Genomic DNA, 26,951 nt, shown 5'->3' with positions numbered 1-26,951 from the left:
ACTCTTCGTGACCCCCTGGACCAGAACGCACCAGGCACTCCTGTCTTCCGCTGCCTCCCGCAGTTTGGTCAAACTCATGCTGGTAGCTTCGAGAACACTGTCCCAGCATCTCGTCCTCTGTCGTCCCCTTCTCCTTGTGCCCTCCATCTTTCCCAACATCAGGGTCTTTTCCAGGGAGTCTTCTCTTCTCATGAGGTGGCCAAAGTCTTGGAGCCTCAGCTTCAGGATCTGTCCTTCCAGTGAGCACTCAGGGCTGATTTCCTTCAGAATGGAGAGGTTTGATCTTAAACAACCGTAAAATCATACAAACATAGAGTTGAAAGGGATCCCGGTGGTCATCTAGTCCAACCCCCTGCAATGCAGTAATCTGAACGAAGGCATCCAGGACACATAGTCATCCAACCTCTGGTTCAAAACTTATGAAGGAGAGTCAACACCTGGAGCTGGATTGGGTGGCTCCTGTGGACCAATCAGGCTGCTGCATTCTGGACCCTATTGTTCTAGGACTAATCAGACTGCTGCCTTTTGGATCCTATTCAACTCAGTACATAACATGTACCAGAGCACGCCAGGCCCTCCTGTCTTCCACTGCCTCCCACAGTTTGGTCAAACTCATGCTGGCAGCTTCGAGAACACTGTCCCACCATCTCGTCCTCCGTCGTCCCCTTCTCCTTGTGCCCTCCATCTTTCCCATCATCAGGGTCTTTCCCAGGGAGTCTTCTCTTCTCATGAGGTGGCCAAAGTATTGGATCCTCAGCTTCAGGATCCGTCCTTCCAGTGAGCACTCAGGGCTGATTTCCTTCAGAATGGAGAGGTTGGATCTTCTTGCAGTCCATGGGACTCTCAAGAGTCTCCTCCAGCACCAGAATTCAAAAGCATCCATTCTTCGGCGCTCAGCCTTCTTTATGGTCCAGCTCTCACTTCCATACATCACTACTGGGAAAACCATGGCTTCAACTATACGGACCTTTGTCGGCAAGGTGATGTCTCTGCTTTTTAAGATGCTGTCTAGGTTTGTCATCTCTTTTCTCCCAAGAAGCAGATCTTTTGATTTCGTGACTATTGTCACCATCTGCAGTGATCATGGAGCCCAAGAAAGTAAAATCTCTCACTGCCTCCATTTCTTCCCCTTCTATTTGCCAGGAGGTGATTATTATTATTATTATTACTGTTATATCAGATCAGGAGAATCTTTATTTGCATCAGCTGCTAGCCATAGCAATAAAATAAAATAAAATAAAATAAAATAAAATAAAATAAAATAAAATAAAATAAAATAAAATAAAATAAAATAAAATAAAATAAAATAAGAGTGTACTGAAGATAGAGGTGAAAACTTAACTATACAAAATACATTTTGGAGGTTTACATCAATAATGAATTACAGTGGTACCTTGGTTCTCAAACTTAATCCGTTCCAGGAGTCCGTTCAACTCCTGAAACCATTCCAAAACCAAGTCGCGGTTTCTGATTGGCTGCAGGAGCTGCATCGGACATTCGGCTTCTGAAAAGCGTTCAAAAACCGGAACACTTACTTCCAGGTTTTTGGCGTTCTGGAGCCAATTTATTCAACAACTAAGGCATTCGAGAACCAGGGTACCACTGTAATAGATCTTATTCTAATTGTCCCTGCTAATTTTTTTGCAGTTTTTGCTGTCACCTGGTTAAATTATTATTATTATTATTATTATTATTATTATTATTATTATTATTATTAGCCAGCCTGACTGAGGGAGAGCGCCAAATTTTGGCATCACACGGGGTGCTGCTAAAAATTGAGAGCCCCAAACTCTGCCACTGGTCTGCCCATTCAGTCGTAGAGACTGGAGATGATGGAAGTAGAAGGGTGTGTATGTGTGTGTTTTGTGTAGCGTCAGTCCCTGTTGCTGTTGTTCGTCAGAAAACAGCCTGGGACCAAGAGAGCTTCCTTCAGTCCAGGGACACTCACCTTCTTGGAGACGCAGCAGACCTGCTCGGCAGGGAGGTAGTCAAAGGGGAAGACGAACCTCCAGTTGAAATTCCCTTCGCCTCCCATCGACCGGTAATGCACGTCCGTCTTCTGCTTGTTCTCTTCGTAACCGATCAGCCACCTGCAAAAGGAGCAAACAGGTCCGGCTGCTCAATGGTTGTTGAAAGATACTCGGAGTTGAGTGTGGATTTCATGCTCTTTATTCAGCTCATAGTAGTGAGGAATGGGAGTTCCCCCGAAATGTCTGCTTTATATACATTATTTACACAATAGGCCCCACGTGATTGGCTAATTCCGGGATTCTCCTGTAGGCCAATCAGGCTGCGGATTCACTTCCACCTGGAGTTGGATTCGGTGGCTCCTGCAGACCAATCAGACTGCTGCATTCTGGATCCTATTGTTCTAGGACCAATCAGACTGCTGCATTCTGGATTCTATTGTCCTAGGACCAATCAGACTGCTGCATTCTGAATCCTATTGTTCTAGGACCAACCAGACTGCTGCATTCTGGATTCTATTGTCCTAGGACCAATCAGACTGCTGCATTCTGAATCCTATTGTTCTAGGACCAATCAGACTGCTGCATTCTGGATCCTATTGTTCTAGGACCAATCAGACAGCTGCATTCTGAATCCTATTGTTCTAGGACCAACCAGACTGCTGCATTCTGAATCCTATTGTTCTAGGACCAACCAGATTGCTGCATTTTGGATCCTATTGTTCTAGGACCAATCAGACTGCTGCATTCTGAATCCTATTGTTCTAGGACCAATCAGACTGCTGCATTCTGGATCCTATTGTTCTAGGACCAATCAGACTGCTGCATTCTGAATCCTATTGTTCTAGGACCAACCAGATTGCTGCATTTTGGATCCTATTCAACTAAGTACATAACACCTGTGCAAGTGAGGATGAAGGTGGGCTCTGTTTTGCAAATCAGGGACATGTTCAAAATACAGTGGACGCTCGGGTTGCGAACATGATCCGTGCGGGAGGCACGTTCGCAACCCGCAGCATTCGCAACCTGCAGCGCTATGTCTGCACACAACGGGTTGTGAGTCAGCACTTCTGCACATGGGCAAAGCGCAATTTAGCGCTTCTGCACATGCATGAGCACTGAAACCCGGAAGTAACCCGTTCCGGTACTTCTGGGTTCGGCGCGGTGCGCAAGCCAAAAACACACAACCTGTAACCTGAGGTATGACTGTAGCCAACCAGACAAGCTACAGCCTGAAATTAGCAGCTGTTCCTAACTCCAAGCCGACAGGGGTAGAACATTTTCCTTTTTTTATGAAATCATTTTTATTTGATTTTACAAATATAAAATTATAGCAAATGTGTATCCATATATAGAGATTACTCTGAACCTCAAGACTTTCCCCCATTCCCTCATGGATCGCATTGTCAACATTTACAATATAATTCCATAATCTATATTTTGCATCCAACCATATTTTCCTTTGTATTTGTTGCATTCCAAGTGAGATTAAAATCCTGCTAATGTTTTCATCTGCTTGCAACGGTCTCCTAAATAAATGATAAATTTCCCCATTCTTTTGCAAAGTTTTGGTCCCCTTGGTCCCTGAGCTAGTAGCGTCCGTGCCGCTGTTGTCAAGTACGTTTTGCTTTTTAGGTATTTTCATCTCAAAAAGCAAATTAAAAACTGGGGGACAGACCTCTTTAGCAACCTATCAATGTCTACGGGTGGGAGAGAAAATCAGCTTCCTTTGCATCTTGGAACTCAAACAGGAGGAGGAGGAGCGCCTGCTATTTTGGGGGGTAAATTTTCTGGCACAGGTGCATCCTTAGCATTGTGACAAGTGACTCCAAGATACCTGGACATGCCAAAAGGCACCTGGGTCTATTTTAAAGCAGATGCTAAGGTATGGTTACCAGATTGCTTTCAATGAATCCGGGGACACTTTTCTTTTCTTTTCTTTTCTTTTCTTTTCTTTTCTTTTCTTTTCTTTTTGAGGCTGAGTAGCAACAGGATGCTTTTGAATTATGTTGCTGGAGGAGACTCTTGAGAGTCCCATGGACTGCCAGAAGATCCAACCTCTCCATTCGGAAGGAAATCAGCCCTGAGTGCTCACTGGAAGGACAGATCCTGAAGCTGAGGCTCCAAGACTTTGGCCACCTCATGAGAAGAGAAGACTCCCTGGAAAAGACCCTGATGTTGGGAAAGATGGAGGGCACAAGGAGAAGGGGACGATGGAGGACGAGATGGCTGGACAGTGTTCTCAAAACTACCAGCATGAGTTTGACCAAAATGCGGGAGGCAGTGGAAGACAGGAGGGCCTGGCGTGCTCTGGTCCAGGGGGTCACGAAGAGTCAGACACAACTAAACGACTCAACAAGAGCAGCGGGCAGTGAGCAGTGAGCAGCTCCTGAAGCCAGCCAGAGCCAACTGAGCTACCAGGTTGGCTCCGGGCTGCTGAGGCTGCTGCTGCCACGTATCCCAGGGACAGATTTGCAAATCTGGGGACATTCTGGGGACAGAATTTGTCTGGGGACAGATTCGCAAATCCAGGGACTGACCCCGGGAACCGGGGATGTCTGGTGACTGTATGCTAAGGGGCTGATGCCCATCTGCAGGACCTCCCCTGCGCCCTAGCAGATCTACCCTTTGACGTAGATGTCACTCATCTTCTCCCCTGTGATGCTGAGGTCGTCCAGGATGACGTCTTTGGCGTTCCAGATAATGCAGCGCAGGTAGAACCTGAAACCCAACGGGAAAGAGATTGGGTTCAGTGGGTGCATCTAGCCTATGGTCACCTACCCTGCACTGGAATCACATCTCTCAAAGCATGCTGGGAACTATAGTTTGGCCCAGACAGTGCTGCAGTTCCCAGCACCCTTAATGAACCACCTTAAACAGGATTCCTTGGAGGGCGCTTGCTTTATTTATTCATTTTGCAACGCTTTTTATTGATTCATTAGATATTACAAGTCTTCCATTCACCTTCAAAACAACACAAGATACACAAAACACATCGAAAAAATCATGAAGAAACACCCATACTTAATGAAAAAGTTTCAACACCATATGTCTTCAGGATCTTAAATCATGATTAGATAGTCTTCTACTTTTTAAGAGTGACTTCCATCTATCTCACTGCGGGTCTTTTCCCTGCTTTATTCCTTTTTTCTTTTCTTTTTTCCTTTTTACTGTGTCCTTTATCACCTTAACCATCATCTATATTATATCCAATACAATATTTATCAATCATGTAATTTGCAAAAAATTAGTCCAGGCATGCTAAAGATTTTAGCTGGGAACAATGTTTTTTTTAAATACCCTCTGTAACATTCCCACTCATTTGTAAACTTTTGGGGGTTTTTTTGTAAACTTTTGATTATTTCTGTCATTTTTGCAAGTTCCAAATACTCAAACATTTTTATCTGCCATTCCTCCTTCAATGGGATTTTCTCTCCCTTCCAATCTCTGGCAACCAACATTCTCACTGCTGTTGTTGTGTATAAAAATATCCTTTTCTTATCACCTGGGATATCTGTTGACAAAATACCTAGAAGGAAGGCTTCTGGTTTGTTTGTTTTTTACAAATGTTTCTTTGAACATTTTCTTTAATTCTTCATACATGATATCCCAAAAGCGTTTAATTTTTGTGCAACCCCACCACATATGACAATTGTGCCCTCAACCTCCTTGGAGGGTGTTTTCAATGCACGGTTTGGATACAGCCACAGACCAGCTGCCATCTTGGATGGCTTTGGTAGGGGATTAAATAAACTCATAGAATCATATAATTGTAGAGCTGGAATGGGGGATCCCGAGGGTCATCAAGTCCAACCCCCCTCAACGAAGGAATTGAAGGATATTTGCAATTGTCCAGCAGGGCAATTCTTGTGGTGTGGGTGTGAGTGTATGACAGAGGCAAATAGGCATCTGTATTACCTCTTTGCTTTCCGTGGGGTCACATTGAACGGGGGCCCGGGCGGCCCCAAGGATTTGGGAAACACATCGACCCACATCTGGATTTTTCCCTGAAATGAGAAAAGAGGCTGTGAGGCAGGGAGAGTTCGTTCCAGGAGCTCAGACAGCCCTGCTCCATCTCCCTTCTTCTGGAGAGAGGAATTGACAGAAAGGGGGCAAGGGGTTTCTTCTGGAAGCTGGCTATTTCCGGGGAAAAGACAAACCTGGAGAGGGAAGATAAAGGCATGAGTTCAAATTCCCCCGCTGGGGTTGGTTGTGAGAGCTTCATAGAATCATAGAATCATAGAGTTGGAAGAGACCACAAGGGCCATCGAGTCCAACCCCCTGCCAAGCAGGAAACACCATCAGAGCACTCCTGACATATGGTTGTCAAGCCTCTGCTTAAAGACCTCCAAAGAAGGAGACTCCACCACACTCCTTGGCAGCAAATTCCACTGTCAAACAGCTCTTACTGTCAGGAAGTTCTTCCTAATGTTTAGGTGGAATCTTCTTTCTTGTAGTTTGGAACCATTGCTCCGTGTCCGCTTCTCTGGAGCAGCAGAAAACAACCTTTCTCCCTCCTCTATGTAACATCCTTTTATATATTTGAACATGGCTATCATATCACCCCTTAACCTCCTCTTCTCCAGGCTAAACATGCCCAGCTCCCTTAGCCGTTCCTCATAAGGCATCGTTTCCAGGCCTTTGACCATTTTGGTTGCCCTCCTCTGGACACGTTCAAGTTTGTCAGTGTCCTTCTTGAACTGTGGTGCCCAGAACTGGACACAGTACTCCAGGGATGCTTTGGCTTTTGTTTCTTTGGGCAGTAGGCCCTCAAAGCATCACCTCTCGGGAATACAAAGTGAAATCTAGACAGACGGAGCCGAGTAACTTTGGGCACAGAAGGGGCGCTATGGATGAGTTCATGGAACGAACGAGATGGTGGCCCCAAACGTTTGGGAACTGCTGATGTAAATCTTTGTCCTGTGTGTAGATTGGCAGCTGCACAGTCAAGGAAAAAACAAGGCTGTCCAGAGTTGTAAAGACTGCGGAGAGAATACCGTGTTTTTCGCTCTATAAGACGCACCAGACCACAAGACGCACCTAGTTTTAGGAGGAGAAAAACAAGAAAAAAAATATTCTGAATCTCAGAAGCCAGAACAGCAAGAGGGATTGCTGCGCAGTGAAAGCAGCAATCCCTCTTACTGTTCTGGCTTCTGGGATAGCTGCGCAGCCTGTATTCGCTCCATAAGATGCACACACATTTCCCCTTACTTTTTAGGAGGGGAAAAGTGAGTCTTATAGAGCAAAAGATAAGGTAATTGGGTGCATTCTTCCCACCTTGGATCAAATCTATGCTTCCAGGTGCCATAAGAAAGCTGCGGAGATAGCGCAGGACAGTGCGCACCCCAGAAATGATCTCTTTCAGCTTCTGCCTTCTGGAAGAAGGTCCAGGGTTTTAAAGACTAGGACTAGCCACCTGAGAAACAGTTTTTATCCAAATGAGATTTTGGTTTTAAACGCAGTGTAAGGTACTCTCTTTGGGAGTATATTGCATTTAATTATGGGGTATTTTTAGGGGGTTAACCAGGCTGGGATAGCAAGCTTGTTGGTTTTTGTATGTCTGATGTAGATTTTTTCAATTTTGTTGTTCTGTATGGGACAATAATAGGGACGCAGGTGGCGCTGTGGGTTAAACCACAGAGCCTAGGACTTGCCGATCAGAAGGTCGGCAGTTCGAATCCCCGCGACGGGGTGAGCACCTGTTGCTCAGTCCCTGCTGCTGCCCACCTAGCAGTTTGAAAGCAGTCAAAGTGCAAGTAGATAAATAGGTACCGCTCCGGCGGGAAGGTAAATGGCGTTTCCGTGTGCTGCTCTGGTTTGCCAGAAGCAGCTTAGTCCTGCTGGCCACATGACCCGGAAGCTGTACGCCGGCTCCTTCAGCCAGTAAAGCAAGATGAGCGCCGCAACCCCAGAGTCGTTCGTGACTGGACCTAACGTCAGGGGTCCCTTTACCTTTAAGGTAGTCTCTCTGGGAGTATATTGCCTTTAATTATGGTGTATTTTTAGGGGGTTAACCAGGCTGGGATAGCTGGGATAGCAGGCTTGCTGGTTTTTGAATGTCTGCTGTAGATTTTTTCAATTTCGTTGTTCTGTATGGGACAATGACAATAAAGATTATCGTATCCCTACTGCATTCCATCTTTCATCCGGCTATTTGGGGACGTGATTTCCCCCTCAGGCACTGGCCTGACACAGAAGGGCTTTCAAGACGATGACAGCTGCACCCTAAGACTCACTGCTGCCTCTCCCACCCGGGTCTTACCTGCTCGATGTCCGGTTGCAAGGGGCTGTAAAGTCGCCTCGTCTCGACGTGCTCAGGGACCAGGCCTTGCTTCTGCAGGGCGTACAAGGCGAGCCTCTCCTCCGGGGGACCCAGGTGTGGGTTGGGGGGCTTGCCATCATCTAAATGAAAGAGAGAAGGAGGAGACTGCAGCAGCGGACCAGCCAACTACTCCCAGCACAGATAAAAGGGCAGAGCTAAGAAGGGCGGAAGAGGCTTGGGACAGCTGGGAGATGGTCCCTGTTCGACTTTCCCACAGATTACTTACACACAGAGAGAGACGAGGCTGTCAAGTATTCCAGAGGGTGGGTGGGAGGAAGGAAGGAAACTGACATGGCCAGAAGGACTCTTTCAACTGCCCTGTGATCTTTTTGCTCTGCAGCTTTCACCACAAAAACCTGCTCTTTAGTGTTCAATCAGAACAAACATCCATTTGGTTTTTCCGTAGGTGGATGTTGGCTCTGAACAAGCGCCAAAGAGCAGCTTTTCACAGAGAAAGCTCTGGGGGCAAAAAGGAAAAAAAATATAATTACTCGGCCAAAGAGCTTCAGAGCGCAGGCTATGCCTGAAAAGAGCAGAGAAAAGATGAGTGTGGCTCAGCCCTTAGTATAAAATGTCCCCGTGTCTTCCTAGGATGTCCTGTGTGAGGCCTCCATCCTTCTGCGAGGTGCTCCTCATCTGTTGCCTCCAGTTGGCCAAGCAGGGGTCACACCAGCCAAGTGTCCCGCAAAAAACGGGACGTCCCATTTTTTTGTGCACGATTGTGGTGGCCATTTTGGGTGCTGCTCTCTCCTGCAACACTCTTGCCCTGAAAAAGTGCATTTGGGGGGGTCAGAGCACAATGCGGGTCAAGCGACTCGCCCGGGAGCACATCCCAGAAGGCACGTGTCCCAGTTTTCAATCTGCAAAAGTTAGACTGCCGTCTCCAAGTCTCCAGCAGCCAACTCTGTCATTGGGTGTGCATGGGCATCACAGAAGCAGCGGCCCCACATTAAAAATATATCTGTCTCCTTCTTTGTCTCCCCAGCCACACTTCAAACATCACCAGCGCAGAGCTGATGGAAGCAAGGCCCAGAACCAAAGCTTGCAAAAATGTCCTCTGCACTCTGGACTTGTATGAATTCAGGTTCAGCTCCAACACAGCTGCTTTCCAGACCCCATTCTCTCCCCCCACCCCCGTCCCAAGGTCAAAGCTGCCAGAGCTTCAGTTCTGGGTTTGAAGGAGGAGGGAGAAAGAGCTCTGCTCAGCTTTATGCAGCCATATAAACCTGGGGACACCCTCAGCCGGGATCACTTTGAGGGCACAAAGCTGCTGTGAAGTGAGCCAGCCCTTGGTGGCCCCTCAAACATCCAGACTCCTTTGGTCTGGAGAGGAGAAGACTGACAGGAGAGCTACCATCAAATATCTGGAGGACTGTCACATGGAGGATGGAACAAGCTTGTTTCCTGCTGCTCCAGAGGACAGGATCTGAACGAACGGATTCAGTGCCAATGAAGGAGATTCTAACTAAACATCAGGAAAAACTTTCAGATGGTCAGTGAAATGGACTCAGAAGCTGGTGGGCTCTCCTTCCTTGGAGTTGTCTATGCAGAGGTTGGATGGCCATCTGTCATGGATGCTCAAGTTGAGATTCCTGCATTGCACAGGGTGGAGCCATTGGGTCCCTTCCACTGCTATAATTCCACGATTCTATGATTGCCCCCAAAGCAGATTCTCCTCCCTGCCCATCACCCAGTTTTTCTCCACCTTCAAAGGAACACCTGGAGGCCTGGCTGGGATCAACCGACACCAACCTCCCTTCCTTCCATCCATGTATTCACTCAATATGAGGCAGTGTTGTGTAGTGGTTAGAGGAGAACACCTAGATTGTTAAACTAGGAGACACCAGGTTTCCCTTGTCCATGAAGCTCACTGTCCCTCTCAACCTAACCTACCTCACAGGGTTGTTGTGGGAATAATAATAATAATAATAATAATAATAATAATTTTATTATTTATACAACCCACTCTGGATGGCTCCCAACAAAATATTAAAATACAGTAGTCCATCAAACATTAGAAGCTTCCCTAAACAGGGCTGCCTTCAGATGTCTTCGAAAAGTCAGATAGTTTTTTATCTCCTCCACATCTGTGGCATTCCACAGGGAGGGTGCTGTTGGGATACTGCCAGGGAGACAGAGTCCATCATGACCCCACGTCGTCTCCGTTGCGATCCATCAACCTCCCGTAGACACGCAGTATCATTCAATTAGCGACACGAGCTCCAGAAATAGCTTGCCACATTCCAGAGCTGGTGCACGCTCTATCAGCAGAATTCGCACAGCGAAAGATGCACGCAGGAGAGCATTATTTACAACTTTATTCACCGTTGGTCAGAACAAAGAAAACATGACTGCCTGCTTCAATGTCTCAGGCACAGAGAGAAAAACGAAAGCAAAGACACAACAGAAACATCCTGTGATCAGGAAATACGCAGGCTGTGACACAAACATCCTGCTCCCTTTTAAGGTGGAACGGAAACATCCTAACAGGTGCCACCACCAAGACGTCCCTCTGCCTGGTTCCCTGTAACTTGGCTTCTCGTAGCGAGGGAACCGCCAGAAGGCCCTCGGTGCTGGACCTCAGTGTCTGGGCAGAACGATGGGGGTGGAGACGCTCCTTCAGGTATACAGGACTGAGACCATTTAAGGCTTTCAAGGTCAGCACCAACCCTTTGAACTGTGCTCGGAAACGTACTGGGAGCCAGTGTAGGTCTTTCAAGACCGGTGTTATATGGTCTTGGCGGCTGCTCCCAGTTACCAGTATAGCTGCTACATTCTGGATTAATTGCTTGTTTCCGGCTCACCTTCAAAGGTAGCCCCACGTAGAGTGCATGGCAGTAGTCCAAGAAAGATAACCAGAGCATTCACCACTCTGGCGAGACAGGGATTAAAGGAGGATTTACTGAGAACCCTGCACACTACATTGAGCTCCTTGGAGGAAAAGGTGGAATAATAATGCAATCAATACATTAATACTAATACTAATACTAATTGCACGTAAAATCTCCATCTCAAGGCTATTTACACATGAAATAATCCAAAGTAGTCAGTGAAGCATAGCAAGCCCTTCATGTCTTGCAATCCCTATTGCCTTCTTTGTTTTTGTTTTTTACTTTGGTGGCCCCAGATACCCCCTTGGGGCCCAGGGGGGAGGAAGAACAGGGCAACCCTGCAAAACCTGCATTCCTCTGGGAATGCTGATTCCGGCTGCCAAGAGACTCTCCGCCAGGTCATGGCTTATATTGTGATAGCTCCGTCTGTGTGATAATGTCTCTCTCTGCTGGCCAAAACCTACAAATACAGGCCTCTGCTTGCCCACACAACCCTTGGAGATGACTGCATGGCCAAAAGGATGCCAAGGAAAAGGCAGGTGGGCAGGAGGAGAGAGAGTGGGTAAAACATGGTTTTTTTTCCATCTGGAACAGAATCCGAGCAACTTGTAAGTAGTAACGTATTTAAGAAGGCTATTGACAAGCCGGAAGGTGTGCAGAGGAGAAAGACCAAGGTGATCAAGAATCTGGAAACCAAGCCTGATGAGGAACGGTTGAAGGAGTCTGGGAAAGAGGAGACTGAGAGAAGATAGGAGAGCCATCTTCAAATATCTAAAGGGCCATCACATGGAAGAGGGAGCAAGCTTGTTTTCTCTGGCTCTGGTGGATAGGGCTCAAACCCATGGCTTCAAGTTACAAGAAATAGGAGGAATTTCTGGTGGTTAGAGCTGTCCAATAGTGGAATGGGCTCCCTTGGAAGGTGGTGGACTCTCCTTCCTTGGAGGTTGGACAGCCAACGATCATGGATGCTTTAGCTGACATTGCAGGGGATTGGGGTCCCTTCCAACTCTATAATTCTATGAACCTATGAAAGATCTTGGGTGGTGCTGTGGGTTAACCCACAGAGCCTAGGACTTGCTGATCAAAAGGTCAGTGGTTTGAATCCCCGCAATGGGGTGAGCTCCCGTTGCTCGGTCCCTGCTCCTGCCCACCTAGCAGTTTGAAAACACATCAAAGTGCAAGTAGATAAATAGATACCGCTCTGGTGGGAAGGTAAACAGTGTTTCCATGCACTGCTCTGGTTCGCCAGAAGCGTCTTAGTCATGCTGGCCACATAACCCAGAAGCTGTACGCCGGCTCCCTCGGCCAGTAAAGCGAGATGAGCGCTGCAACCCCAGAGTCATCCACGACTGGACCTAATGGTCAGGGGTCCCTTTACCCTTTACCTTTATGAAAGATCTTAAGGTCCAAGACCAGAAGTTTGTTTACCAAGGTCTGGGAGACGGTAGATTTGATCTCTGAAGATGATCCGGTCAGGTTTGTAGACGGGAGGCTTCCAGTTGCGTTGCAGAGCAAAGAGGTGGAGCAGCTGAGAAGGACGGAGTTGATCTCTCCATTGGTTGGGACCAGAACTAAGAGCAAAAGAAAAAGCAAACAAAAGCTTCAACCAGCCCTATCCTCCAGGCTCAAGGCAGGTAAAATTTGTTGCACTTTTTCCGAGAGACGCTGTCCTGTTCCTGCACACCTCCCCTTTTATTGCAACGTGATATGTGCAAGAGAACTTCTCACTATTGTATGCTGTGCTGCCTGTCGATCAGCTGATGGTTTGCAGGCATCTCACAAAGCCCCAAGGATCAGCTGAGCACCATGTGCAGCGCTATGCCAGACCTGACAAGCAGCTGATCGCTGGGGCTTTTGCAGCTCAGCGCATGGAGCTTTCCAACCCCTAAACATCAGCCAACAGCCATCGTGGGACAAGCCCAACATCCTGCCTTAGATAGTGAGCGACCAGCTGCTTCGGGGCTCTGCAGGCCCCTCCGATCAGCCTTGGGTTCGAGATTCAGGTTCACAGCTCTTCTCATTTAGTTCCCCAGCTCCACTGTCTCTCCAAAACCCCAGGCAAAAAAAGGACATTCCTAGGCTAATGCTGGAAATCCTCTCAAGCTGGAAATGCTTGAAGGCTTCTGCATGCAAGGTTTGCTCTCTATCCCAAAGTGACATTCGGTCTCATTGTACTCTCCAGTCCTCTTTAGCTGTCATTCCTGCATTGGAGGGGGCTGGACTAGAGGACCTTTGGGGTGCCCTCCAATTCTTCAATTCTACCATTCTGCCTTCCCCCTTGGCCTTCCATCACCCTCAGCTTTGCAGGAACCAGGCTGGATAAACAGGGGTGCTAGAAAAATGCAACCTGTGCTGCTGATAGAAGTAGTGTGACTCATGCAACACGTTGGCAATTAATATACACAGAACAATAATTATACATACTTTATCAACCTTCTGAGAAAAATACAAAACATTCAACAAAGCCACAGAGACTTTTGAGCTACCCAGCCTAAAACGAACTTATAATGTCTGGTTTCAATAGATTTTTCAAATGCTTAACTCAGTCTTTTAGATAAGTTCATGAAGATACCAACGAAAGGTTGTTGTTGTTGTTTAGTCATTTAGTCGTGTCCGCCTCTTTGTGACCCCCTGGACCAGAGCACGCCAGGTACTCCTGTCTTCCACTGCCTCCCACAGTTTGGTCAAACTCATGCTGGCAGCTTCGAGAACACCGTCCAGCCATCTCGTCCTCTGTCCTCCCCTTCTCCTTGTGCCCTCCATCTTTCCCAACATCAGGGTCTTTTCCAGGGAGTCTTCTCTTCTCATGAGGTGGCCAAAGTCTTGGAGCCTCAGCTTCAGTATCTGTCCTTCCAGTGAGCACTCAGGGCTGATTTCCTTCCGAATGGAGAGGTTTGATCTTCTTGCAGTCCATGGGACTCTCAAGAGTCTCCTCCAGCACCAGAATTCAAAAGCATCAATTCTTCGGCGATCAGCCTTCTTTATGGTCCAGCTCTCACTTCCATACATCACTACTGGGAAAACCATAGCTTTAACTATACGGAGGTCGGCAAGGTGATGTCTCTGCTTTTTAAGATGCTTTCTAGGTTTGTCATTGCTTTTCTCCCAAGAAGCAGGCGTCTTTTAATTTCGTGGCTGCTGTCACCATCTGCAGTGATCATGGAGCCGAAGAAAGTAAAATCTCTCACTGCCTCCATTTCTTCCCCTTCTATTTGCCAGGAGGTGATGGGACCAGTGGCCATGATCCCAATGAAAGGTAAGTTCAGTGTTATTCACAATGCCGAGAAAGATAGATAGTTGTCGTTGGTATCTCGTTGGTATCTTCATGAACTTATCTAAAAGACTGAGTTAAGCATTTGAAAAATCTATTGAAACCAGACATTATAAGTTCATTTTAGGCTGGGTAGTTCGCAAGTCTCTGTAGCTTTGCTGAATGTTTTGTATTTTTCTCAGAAGCTGGATAAACAGAGGGTCTTGAGGCCACCCGGAGGCCCAGGTCTCTCCTGTGGATATTCCCATGAGTCCCCCTCCCCAAAAGAAGGGCACGGCTCCCCTGAGCTGCCTCGGTTTCCCCCAAGCACCCACATGCAGTAAGTCTGGGGCAGGCCACAGCGGGACCCAAATCTGGAGAGGAACCGGTTCTCGAGGTCCAGGCTGGTTTCCCCGATTTTCTCGTCTTTGGACAAGAGGTCGTAGTCGTAGAGGGTGACCTTCAGATCCTTCTCCAGGGGCAGAATGCACGTCAGCTCAAACATCCTATGGGGGGGAGGAAGGCTCAATGTTACTCAGGTGGACAGGGTCACTTTTGCTACACTTGCTTAGCAATGTGTTCTGTGAACCGCCCTGAGACCTCCAAGCATAGTGTGGTATATAAATTCAATTAATAATGATAATAATAATTAATTTTATTGGTTGCTTGGTTGCTTGGTTACACACTGTATTGTTGATTGATTGGTTACAGTCCAGGGGTCAGCAAACCTTTTCAGCAGGGAGCCGGTCCACTGTCCCTCAGACCTTGCGGGGGGACAGACTATATTGGGGGGGGGGATGAACGAATTCCTATGCCCCACAAATAACCCAGAGATGCACACATTCTACTCATGTAAAAACACACTTATTCCTGGACCATCCACAGGCCGGATTTAGAAGGTGATTGGGCCGGATCCGGCCCCCGGGCCTTAGTTTGCCTACCCATGAGTTACACATTTAGCAGAGCATGGGACTCTTTTTCAAAAAAATTAAATTTATTAACCAGGCCTTTGGTTGACCTGCTTGACATCCTATGTCCTTTTGAAATGTGTGTCTTTTCGGGGTGTGGGGTGTTATTGGGTAGTTGTTTTTATTCTGACTATATATGTTGTGATCTTTTCTGTGAAACACCCTGAGATCTCTGGGTATAGGGCGGTATATAAACTCAAGAAATAAGAATAAGGATAAGAGGTATTAAAGAAGGATTAAAGAGGGAACCTTTCCCTCTTCCCTTCAACACCCCCCAGGTGTCTACATCTATGTCTGGCCTTGCATTCAACCCTTACTTTCCAAAGACGGGCTCCAGCGTGCAGGGGAGGTAATGGTCCTGGTCATTGATGGATTTCTTCCCCACAGATATCTTGACATAAGGGTCACACTGCAGAGGAGAAAAGAAAGGTGGTCAATCAAGGTGGGCTCTCTGCAGACCCAGGTAAGGTTACCTGGGCATGTCTAGCCAATGGAGAGATGCAAACACAGGCAAACGAGGTCCCCACTTCCTGACCCCCAACAGAAGCCCCCAAAAGATACATGCTTCTTGTTTGGTTTCATAAAATTTGTACAACGTTTGATAGTAAAAGAACCTCAAAGCGCTTTACAAAAAGAAGAAGGAAAAATCAATAATATTATTGCTTAAAACAATGAACAGTAATCGTTTTAAACCTTCGGAAAATCGACAGTAAATGGAAAACAGCTGAATACACACCCTGGCATTCTAGATATCTTATTTATTTGTCTACTTGTCCAAAATTTATATACCACCCTCTGCAGATCTCAGGCCAGTTCACAACACAAGAATACAAGATAAAAACACAAAATGCATAATAAAACAAACCAATACCCCCCTTTCCCATTACATGGGAAATAGGTCTTAGGGAGGTGTTTAAATACAGTGTATTTATATACCGTGTGTGTGTGTGTGTGTGTGTGTGTGTGTGTGTAAGATTCTACCTTAGTTGTTTTTCACCCTTGGGTGCCATTGTTGGTCTCCAACTCCCATCATCCCAGCCAAGTAGTCCATGGTCAGGGATAATCCTCTTTAAAGCAAAAAACCAAAACTGCTAATAAAAAGTGGATGACAAGGAAAAGTGGAAGTTTTAAAAAAACATATTGTTTCTTGTTAGGGCTGCCATACGTCCAGATTTCCCCAGACATTACCGGGATTTCAAAGGCAGAAGCAACTTCTGGGGGGAATTTCTGGAAGGTGGCAGTTTCTCCTAGATCTTAGGCAAATGAACCAAAAAATTGTGGGGTTTTTGGCATTATTGTTAAAAAAATATATGTGATGGCCTGGGATTCGGACTCAGATGCTGAACCTGAGGGATCCTAGCCTGCACAGGATCCCCCGCCTCCAGAACCAGCTGAGCCGGGGCTGGGGCCTGAGCCTGCAGTGTCCTCACCTGTGTTGGATCCTCAGGTGCAGGTACCAGCTGAATCTGCTCTGGCTCCTGTAGTGATGGAGGACCCATTTCCTGAAGGTGCTCCACTCTCAGCCCTGTCAGGGAAAGGTGAGGTTGCCTCTGGGTCTGGTCACCCTCCAGCCTCTCCTGAGCTGCAGAGGCTCAGGGCAGAGAGGTGGAGGGAACTAAGTTCCCGCAGGAGGAGTGCTCGCCTCCAGGCCAGGAGAGGCGAGTCACCAGAGGATCGGGGCCACCCTATGCCTTGGGGCAGATAAAAGCCGGTCAGCCCCAGTCCCAAGTTGCGGGAGCAGCATTGTTGGTTGCTAGTTCCTGCCTGAGCTCCTGTCCTGCCTTTCTGCCTGAGCTCCTGTCCTGCCCTGGCTCCCGGCTTGCAAGCCTGTTCCTGACTTCACCCGCCTCCCTGCCCTGCACCCAGCTCTAGCTATTATGGACTGTCTCCATGTTGCACCTTTGACCACGGACCAGACTTGGACCTCGCCTCTCGGGTAACCCACGGGACCAGCACACAAAAAAAGGCTTTGGTGTTTACCTAAGAAAAGATCTCCTTAAAGAAAGCTCAACAACATTTGGGGCGTCCTGCTGGTTTTTCCTTTTTGAAACATGGCAACCCTATTTGGGGTAGCTATTGGGTTGTTGTTTTTATTTTTATTAGGTATTTTGTGGTTTTATATCTTGCTTTTATTCTGTAAACCACCCTGAGACCCCCAGGGATCCTACCTGCCTGCCCATCCTCTTCCCAGGCTTACCTTTCCGTTTGAGTCCTTTGGCTGCAGATCAAAGGCCCGGATGATGTAAACACGGACGAGGCATTCCTGGGGGCCTCTGGCTGGAAGCTGGTGGAACTGGCGAGGAGGAACTGCCACCGTGGGGTCATCCGGCAGAGGGTAGATCTTGAAGGCGCCCTGCAAGCCGAGCAGGGAAGCCATTAGAGCCTGCCATCGACAACTCCCTCACCCTACAGCCAAGCTCAGCTGGGTCACAGCTTACAGAGCAGGACCGAGGGGCTCACACTGTGAACCAGGCCATCTCTTGAGGAACACAATGGCTGTGACCCTCAGGAAGGAAGGTGGCTCTGGCAAGGAGTCCATCTTGTCCCTGAACAGGGGCAGACCTACATTTGGGGGGCCCTGAAACTTAAACTGTCCCCATGACCCTTTGCAACCAGCAACGAGGTGTGGGTATCCACGGTTATCTTCTTCCATGGGGTTGTTCCACGACGGGTGACCACACCTTTGCAACATCTATGCTACATTGGGATTGTTGAAATATATACAATGAAAAATTAATCCATTTGACTCGAATCAATGTGACTCTACTAGACGCAACAAAATTAAGCAATGGGGTCTCTTCTGAGGCCCCTCTGGGATTAGGGGCCCGAAGCTTTGGCTTCGTTCATTTCATAGCATAATGCTGGTGATCAACAAAAGAGGTTTAAAGACTCTCTCAAGGCAAATCTTTAAAAAATGCAGTATAAACACCAACAACTGGGAAACACTGGCCTGTGAGCGCTCCAGTTGGAGAACAGCCTTTATACCAAAGGTGTTGTGGACTTCGAAGACACTCGAACTCAGGACGCAAGGGAGAAACATGCTAAGGGGAAGGCATGCTTGGCAAACCCTCACCATGATCAACTCCCACCGTGATCAACTCCCACCTCCCACTGTGGAAGGATGTGTGGATCCAGAATTGGCCTCCACAGTCACTTATGGACCCACTGTTAAGACTGTGTTTATGGAATATAATTGTATTCCGCTATGAGGGATTGCTGAAGAAGAAGAAGAAGAAGAAGAAGAAGAAGAAGAAGAAGAAGCAGCAGCAGCACAGCAATCGTCTCCAGGCCCTCCGGTATCTGAAAGAGGTTAGCAAACCTTGAATTCCCCCACAATGGTCGGGTCTTCATTCGAATCCTGAGTCTTGCCACGGTACAGCTTAAAGGTGTTGCAGAAATCCGAGAGACCCCCAAAGTCTTCTACGCTCTCCAACTCCGTTTCATAGACCTAAGGGAAGAAAAATGTGCGTTCAGTTTGTCCAGTTGGGAGGGGTCCCAAAGGACCAGGGATGCCGACTTGCCCCCCACTGCTTGCCTGTTGGTGGGGTGGGGAGTACAGGAGGTAATCTTCACCCTCCAGAAGTCCCGGCCCCACTCGGTGCACCAGCACTCGCCCGGGAGTGGCGGGGGATAACAGCCCCTTCAGTATTGGGGTGGGGGGCTCAGACCCTTGCCCAGAAATACTTAGGGGGCTGGAGCTCCTTCTGCCCCCTATAGTTGGTGCTTCTGCAGAAATCGTGTACCTCAACTCCCTGCAAAGTCATTCCCTGTTCAAGAATCCCTCAGAGATGGCCTCCAAGCTCTCTTGAGAAACCTCCAGAGTAGTCCATACCACTGTTGAATGGCTCTTATCATCTGAAATTTATCCCTAATGTCTAGTCAGAAACCTCCTCCCTCACTGCAGGGCGTTGGACTAGATCAGGCATAGGCAAACTCGGTCCTCCAGATGTTTTGGGACTACAATTCCCTGGTCCTGACCACTGGTCCTGCTAGCTAGGGATGATGGGAGTTGTAGTCCCAAAACATCTGGAGGGCCGAGTTTGCCTATGCCTGGACTACACGATCCTCCAGGTCCCTTTCAACTCAACAATTCTATGGTTCTTTCTCATCATGGGGCTATCAGTTTGGGTCTTGCCCTCCAAAGCAGTTTGGGTCCTGCCCTTCCATGTGACAGCCCTTCAGATATTTGAAAATGGCCCTCATATCTCCTCTCAGTCTCCCCTTTTCCAGGCTAAACATATCCAGCTCCTTCAACCATTCCTCATCAGGCTTGGTTCCCAGAGCCTTGATCATCTTGGTCTCCCTCCTCTGAACACCTTCCAGCTTGTCCACATCCTTCTTAAACTGGGAGGCCTAGAACTGGATACAGGACTCCAGACTGGTTCTGACCAGAACAGAGTGGTCCTATGACTTCCCTCGATCTGGACACTAGACTTCTGTTGCTTCCGAGGAGCTGATGAAGCTCAGAGTGTCCACTGTCCTAGACACCTCCCTGGCTAAGTTTCAGTCTAACCTCACAACCCCCTCCAGCTCGAGTTCCAGGTGCTGCAATTTCACCTCCTAAGCAACGACCGCCATCCTTCCCCTCCCAAGGAAGGTCTCTCTCACAACCCATCACTTCATCAAATCTGGCCCTCTGTGAAAAATGTTTGGACACCACTGATCTAAGGTTATTGACTTAGATTGCTGCTGCCCACCATCTAATTCCATAAACAAGAGGAAGGAACTCTTTTTTCATTACCGATTGCTCTTTGTAAACTGAAGTACGCACTTTGCCTTTACACTGCTTTTACAATTTGGTTTTGATGCTTTCGGACGCCCTTGCCACCCAGGAACCAATTTAACTGCATTGCTTAAATAACTGGAATTGCATCGGTGTCTCAACAAGAAAAATCCTTTCTTTTGCATAGTATTATCAGATGCTATTGGCTGAGGAATCGAGCTCTGGAGCTGTACTAATAAAGAACAAGAGGTCTCCCTCCAACCAGTTACCTTTAGCGTGTCAAAACCCTTTTCCAGGTATGAGCCGCATTTTTCCCGGTCGCCCGTGGAAGCGTAGAACTTGCTCCACCAATCGATGAACTCTTCTTCCTGGGAGAGGAGAAGCAACAGTTTGTATCAAGAAATCCCGATAGTGATTGGCACCACCTGAGTGGCTCTTGGTTTGCATGATGGGTCTCCATCAACAGCGCTCAAGAATGCACAACGCAAGTCATTGCGGCAAAACACAACTCTCTTATTGGAAAAAACCAGCAGGGGAGATTTCAGTGGCTTCTGAAAAGCTGGAGACGTGGCTCAGTTCTGCTTCCAGAACACCATGGGCTCAATCCCTTAAGAAAAGCCCGCTGGATCAGACCAATGGCCCATCTAGTCCAGCGTCCTGTTCTCACGATGGCTAGCCGGATGCGCCAGTGGAAAATCCACAAGCACAAGAGCAGATCTCCCCTCCTGCAGTTCCAGCAACTGGGATTCAGTTTGATGTATTTTTAAACCCAGCCAGAGGGGTGGGGTACAAATTATTTATTTATTTATTTATTTATTTATTTATTTATTTATTATTATTGCTGCCTTGAACTCAAAGCCACTCTGGCTATTAGCCTCCTTCATTTATTTCCCTAATCCTCTTTTCAAGGCATCTAAGTTGACGGCTACCCCGCTCTCCTGTGGCAAGGAGTTCCATAGTTTAACACTGTGCTGCTCGAATGAGTCCTTTCTTTGTATCTGCCCTGAACCTTTCAACTTACCTAGTTAAGTAGGTAAAGAGGAAGCCATTGGCCTGGCTCAGTAGAAGGCAAACAGAAGGCTCCGATTGAACTGGGGGGGGGGGGTTGTAAAGAAATGTTTTTTTTTTTTGGTAACGGCTGCAATTCTCAAGGTCAACTGGAGCCAAGATGAAGGAGCAATTGGTAATTCGTGAAACATCCTTAAGCAAATAAATATCTCATTTTAGAATTCCGCAAAATTCCATCACACTAACCTCACGGAGAAGCCGGGATAATCGGGGTTTATGGAGTTTGACTGGGAGCCAGGCAGGCATCTTGAGAGTCCCTGTCTCAAAAAAGCATTGCGCTGGGACCCAACACTTTCTCCCCCCCCCCCCATACACTTCTTCCCCTCGTAGGAATATTGCATAAATCTCCCTTTTCGGCCATCCTTTTGCACTGCCTTTAAAAAAGAAAAAGGGAGGGGGGAGCTGCATTCTAACCAAAATGCTTTTATTATGACATTCCACAGGTGCCGTGTTACAAAGAAAGCACTTTCAGTAATCTGACGATTTTACCTCTGGTCTCCTCCGCAGCCCCAAGACAAAGAAAGGGGTTAGAGGTTTCTGCTGATGTTGGGGCTGAGGTTACTGAGAATAACATGTTTTTTGTGTTTTTTTTGGGGGGGGTGTTGGATGAGTGTGTGGTTTTTTTTTCCTTTTTAAACAAAACACCAGGAGACACAGCTGGAATGTTAACTGGAAAGGACACTGGCTGCTCAGTTGAAACAGGAAAGCCATGCCTGGCAGGAAAGGCTAAGAAGGGAGCTGGCTTAAGCGTCTTGCGAGGGACACAGAAGGCCCTGGATTGACATTGCATGGCATCCAGAAGGGACTTTTTACCATATGTCGTGGGATTGCAGTAAGATTAGAAAATGTTGGGAAATGATATATAATGAGTTGAAGAAAATGTTCCAATTAACATTGGTTGAAAAACCTGAAGCATTTTTGTTAGGGATTGTAGGGAAAGACCTGCCAAGGAAATTTAAGAATATCTTTATGTACGTGGCAACGGCGGCAAGAGTCTTAATAGCACAAGGATGGAAGAATGAAGAAACCCTGACTAAAGAACTGTGGCAAGGGAAACTGATGGACTATGTGGAACTGGCAAAATTGATGCACAAACTACGTGATGAGGACAACTGTGACTTTAAAGAAGAATGAGAACCTTTTGCAAAATATTTAAAGAAACTAAATTGGACTCCTTGGCAGGTTTTGAATAAACATTCACAAATTCATTATTAATAACACATAATAGTTAGATTAAGGATTTTTACAATTTTATAATATGCAGAGAATTATAAGTATGGAAAAACCAGAGAGAGACGCTGAGGGAAGTCTAGGGGGTGGAGTGGAGGATGGGTTCCTTTTTGGGGAGGGGGGGAATTAAGGATGATATGTTCCATTGAAAAGCAATGACAAACCTAGACAGCATCTTAAAAAGAAAAGACATCACCTTGCCAACAAAGGTCCGTACAGTTAAAGCTATGGTTTTCCCAGTAGTGATGTATGGAAGTGAGAGCTGGACCATCAAGAAGGCTGATTGCTGAAGAATTGATGCTTTTGAATTCTGGTGCTGGAGGAGACTCTTGAGAGTCCCATGGACTGCCAGAAGATCACACCTATCCATTCTGGAGGAAATCAGCCCTGAGTGCTCACTGGAAGGACAGATCCTGAAGCTGAGGCTCCAAGACTTTGGCCACCTCATGAGAAGAGAAGACTCTCTGGAAAAGACCCTGATGTTGGGAAAGATGGAGGGCAAAAGGAGAAGGGGACGACGGAGGACGAGATGGTTGGACGGTGTTCTGGAAGCTACCAGCATGAGTTTGACCAAATTGTGGGAGACAGTGGAAGACAGGAGAGCCTGGCGTGCTCTGGTACATGTTATGTACTGAGTTGAATAGGATCCAAAAGGCAGCAGTCTGATTGGTCCTAGAACAATAGGATTCAGAATGCAGCAGTCTGATTAGTCCTAGAACAATAGGATCCAGAATGCAGCAGCCTGATTGGTCCACAGGAGCCACCCAATCCAGCTCCAGGTGCAAGTCAATCCGCAACCTGATTGGCCTACAGGTAACTCCCGGAATTAGCCAATCACGTGGGGCCCATTGTGTAAATAATGTATATAAAACAGACATTCTGGGGAACTTCCATTCCTCCTCACCACTATGAGCTGAATAAAGAGCATGAAATCCACTCTCGACTCCGAGTATATTTCAAAAGCCATCCACTGCCTCCAGTGGCAGGGAGTTCCATGGTTTAACGACGTGCTGCATGAAGAAGTCCTTTCTTTTCCCTGTCCTGAGACTTCCGACATTGAGCATCATTGCACGCCCACGAGTTCTAGCATTTGGGAGAGAGGGAAAGCAACTTCTCTCTAGCCCCTTTCCTCCTGCTGTGCATCATTTCAGAAACCTCTGTCCACTCTGTCCATTTCGGTGGGTTCTGCGCAGGAGACCTTCCCAGCGAATTGGAGCCCCTAGGAAGTGGGAGGTTCCTGGGGGGTCTCGGGCTTCTGCGTGGCCTGGGCAAGCTGTTCCCTGCAAGGGTCAGGAGCTAGCCAGCGCTCCCTAGAGCCTGGGCCTGGCAACCCAACCCTGAACTGGGTGTGGGGCGGCCCCGGCATGGCTGTGTTCATGGGAGGTGACCACAGGAATGCCCAGCTGGCAGGCCACCCCTTCCGAGAGTCTCGGGGCTGGGTATCAACTGTCAGGTTCAGCTGGAGATATCCGATCCCAGTGGCTCTTCCAGGGAAGGGTAACCAGATAGGCCATAAAATATGCGCCACGATTTGAGACTCGCAAGCGCAGCAAATAACCAATTACCCCAAATAGTTTACAGATTTCGGCTCGCATGTTTTCTGGCTCGTGTTTCGCGTGCTAACTTGTCGCTTAATGGCTTATTTGTATTAGAGGCAGCAGAAGGCCTGGCTGGTTGGCTGGCTGCAAGGAGGCGACCCGACAGCTCTCCAAAGCGGCAGCTCTCTTCGCTGACGGGACGGAAGACTGCATCTTCTTCACGTGCCAATGTTGGCGATCCAATTTAACATTGCACTCTCTCCATCTACTTCCAGTGCACTCGTGGCACGTAGCATCCGGATGCTGGGATATTCGGGACAGAGAAAAGAACATCTTCACGCAGCGCAGACTGTGGAACTCCCTCCCACAAGAGGCAGTGGTGGTCATGGTCAGGTCCACTTTAGAAGAGGATCAGACAAATTCACAGAGGAGGAAAGGGCTATCAATGGCTCTTCTCTGCCTCCACAGTTGGAGGCCGCAATGCTTCTGAATGCCAGTTGCTGGAAAGGAGAGTAGAGTTGCTCTTGGGTTCGAATCCTGCTTACAGATTTCCCTTTGGGGCGTTTGGTTGAGGTTGAATCCTGACAAGACAGAAGTACTGTTTTGGGGGGACAGGAGGCGGGCAGGTGTGGGGGACTCCCTGGTCCTGAATGGGGTCACTGTGCCCCTGAAGGACCAGGTGCACAGCCTGAGAGTCATTCTGGACTCACAGCTGTCCATGGAGGCGCAGGTGAATTCTGTGTCCAAGGCAGCAGTTTACCAGCTCCATCTGGTATACAGGATGAGACCCTACCTGCCCACAGACTGTCTGGCCAGAGTGGTGCATGCTCTGGTTATCTCTTGCTTGGACTACTGCCATGCGCTCTCCATGGGGCTACCTTTCAAGGTGACCTGGAAACTACAACTAATCCAGAATGCGGCAGCTAGACTGGTGACTGGGAGTAGCTGCCAAGACCACATAACACCGGTCTTGAAAGACCTACATTGGCTCCCAGTACGTTTCCAGGCACAATTCAAAGTGTTGGTGCTGACCTTTCAAACCCTAAACGGCCTCGGTCCAGTATACCTGAAGAAGCGTCTCCACCTCCATCGTTCTGCCCGGACACTGAGGTCCACCTCCGAGGGCCTTTTGGCAGTTCCCTCCCTTTGAAAAGCCAAGTTACAGGGAATCAGGCAGAGGGCCTTCTCGGTAGTGGCACCCACCCTGTGGAACGCCCTCCCACCAGATGTCAAAAACAACTTTAGGGAAGTTTTTAATGATCAATAGATTATTGTATTTTAATATTCTATTGGAAGCCACCCAGCCAGATGGGTGGGGTATAAATTATTATTATTATTATTATTATTATTATTATTATTATTATTATTATTATCGGCCACTTTGAGAACAGGATGCTGGACTGCAGGGGCCATTGGCCTGATCCAGCAGGCTCATCTTGTGTATCCATTTGTGGAATTTCTTAAGTTTAGCCATTTCCTCAAGTCCCCCAGATGTACATTGGAAACCCTGCAAATTCCGATGGCAGAATTGCTTGTTTTGTGTGAATGGCCCCATCTGAGAAATGCAGCCACGTGGGTGTAAAGGGATTTGTCCAGCTCACTGCTGGCATTTATCCCCTCCCATCCCTCCTGGGCAGTGTGTGTGTATTGCACTGGTGTGCAGTGACCCAGCTTCCTCAGGGACCATCTCCGTATCTGCGACTTTCCGGCATGTGCTGTACAAGTTAATTTGCAAGCGGGGAGGTGAGCAGTGAAACCAAATGCCATGTCATATCTCAAGTACACAGTGTTGCTTTTGCATTTGTTTGCTAAGCAAATGAAACAGGGGAGATGAGGCTGCAGAAATTTTTTTGTAATGGTAGCTGCTGAACCAAGATTAAGCTGAACTGGACATCATTAGAGCCTGGCTGCTATATCAGGGCAGCTGCCAAGCTATCCCAGCATCCTGTTCTCCCAGAGGGCAGCCAGGGGAAAGTCCACAGGCATGAGCAACAGGAGCTCTCCCCACCTGACCCTGCACTGGGTTCCTCAGGATTAGTCCCTCTGGTAATGACAGAAGCTGAATCAGGCCCCTCTCCAGGTCTGAGACATCAACATTCCCCCAAACCCTAAACCAGGGCTCAGCAAACCTTTTCAGCAGGGGACCAGTCCACTGCCCCTCAGACCTTGTGGCGGGCCAGACTATATTTGGGGGGGGGGGCGGAATGAACTAATTCCTATGCCCCACAAATAACCCAGAGATGCATTTTAAATAAAAGCACACATTCTGCTCATGTAAAAACACGCTGATTCCTGGACCATCCGCGGGCTGGATTTAGAAGGCGATTGGGCCGCATCCGGCCCCCGGGCCTTAGGTTGCCTAAAGGTAAAGGTAAAGGGACCCCTGACCATTAGGTCCAGTCGTGACCGACTCTGGGGTTGCGGTGCTCATCTCGCTTTATTGGCTGAGGGAGCCGGCGTACAGCTTCCGGGTCATGTGGCCAGCATGACTAAGCCGCTTCTGGAGAACCAGAGCAGCGCACGGAAACACCGTTTACCTTCCCGCTGGAGCAGCCCCTATTTATCTACTTGCACTTTGACGTGCTTTCGAACTGCTAGGTGGGCAGGAGCAGGGACCGAGCAATAGGAGCTCACCCCGTTGCGGGGATTCGAACAGCCAACCTTCTGATCAGCAAGTCCTAGGCTCTGTGGTTTAACCCACAGCGCCACCTGCATCCCATGCCCTAAACCCTTCCAGCTGTAGCCACAAGCTTCATTGCTGCAGCTAGAAGCCCTCTTTTCACAGTGCAAAAACCCTTTGTGATAAGTTCTCCATTCTAATCGAGACAATTTTCCTGAGTCATCAGCAGCTCTTTCAAAAGAGAACTTCGTTATGTTTAATGACCTTTGAGCATGAATGGGGATTATTGCATGCTGGTGATACTTTTGCTGCCTTTATTTTAATTTAATGGCTTGCAGGTTTTTTCTGTTGGGGTTTGCAGATGTTTAATGTGGCTCAGGTGAAAAGCCCCATTCCCCCTCGCTTGAAAGACAAGGAGGAGCTAATTCGGCAGG

General features: G+C 47.8%; 1 protein-coding gene across 7 annotated transcripts in view; it reads right to left on the bottom strand.

The window, feature by feature from the left end:
* DYSF (dysferlin) overlaps nt 1-26,951 on the bottom strand; it is a 188,605-nt gene that overhangs the window by 23,987 nt on the left and 137,667 nt on the right. For all 7 annotated transcript variants that reach the window (XM_081876592.1, XM_081876594.1, XM_081876596.1 and 4 more), the window contains 10 exons: nt 20,331-20,429; nt 18,658-18,786; nt 17,536-17,691; nt 15,656-15,747; nt 14,706-14,876; nt 12,549-12,691; nt 8,230-8,369; nt 5,886-5,974; nt 4,593-4,688; nt 1,949-2,090 (listed from right to left, as the gene is read on the bottom strand). In XM_081876592.1, the coding sequence (XP_081732718.1) occupies nt 1,949-2,090; nt 4,593-4,688; nt 5,886-5,974; nt 8,230-8,369; nt 12,549-12,691; nt 14,706-14,876; nt 15,656-15,747; nt 17,536-17,691; nt 18,658-18,786; nt 20,331-20,429 (1,257 nt within the window). The remainder of the gene's footprint in view (nt 1-1,948; nt 2,091-4,592; nt 4,689-5,885; nt 5,975-8,229; nt 8,370-12,548; nt 12,692-14,705; nt 14,877-15,655; nt 15,748-17,535; nt 17,692-18,657; nt 18,787-20,330; nt 20,430-26,951) is intronic.

Source organism: Podarcis erhardii (assembly GCF_964252035.2).
Source record: "Podarcis erhardii genome assembly, chromosome: 9".
Taxonomy (NCBI): domain Eukaryota; kingdom Metazoa; phylum Chordata; class Lepidosauria; order Squamata; family Lacertidae; genus Podarcis; species Podarcis erhardii.
Note: the sequence above shows the minus strand (reverse complement) of the source record. Positions and strands in the feature narration are given on the sequence as shown.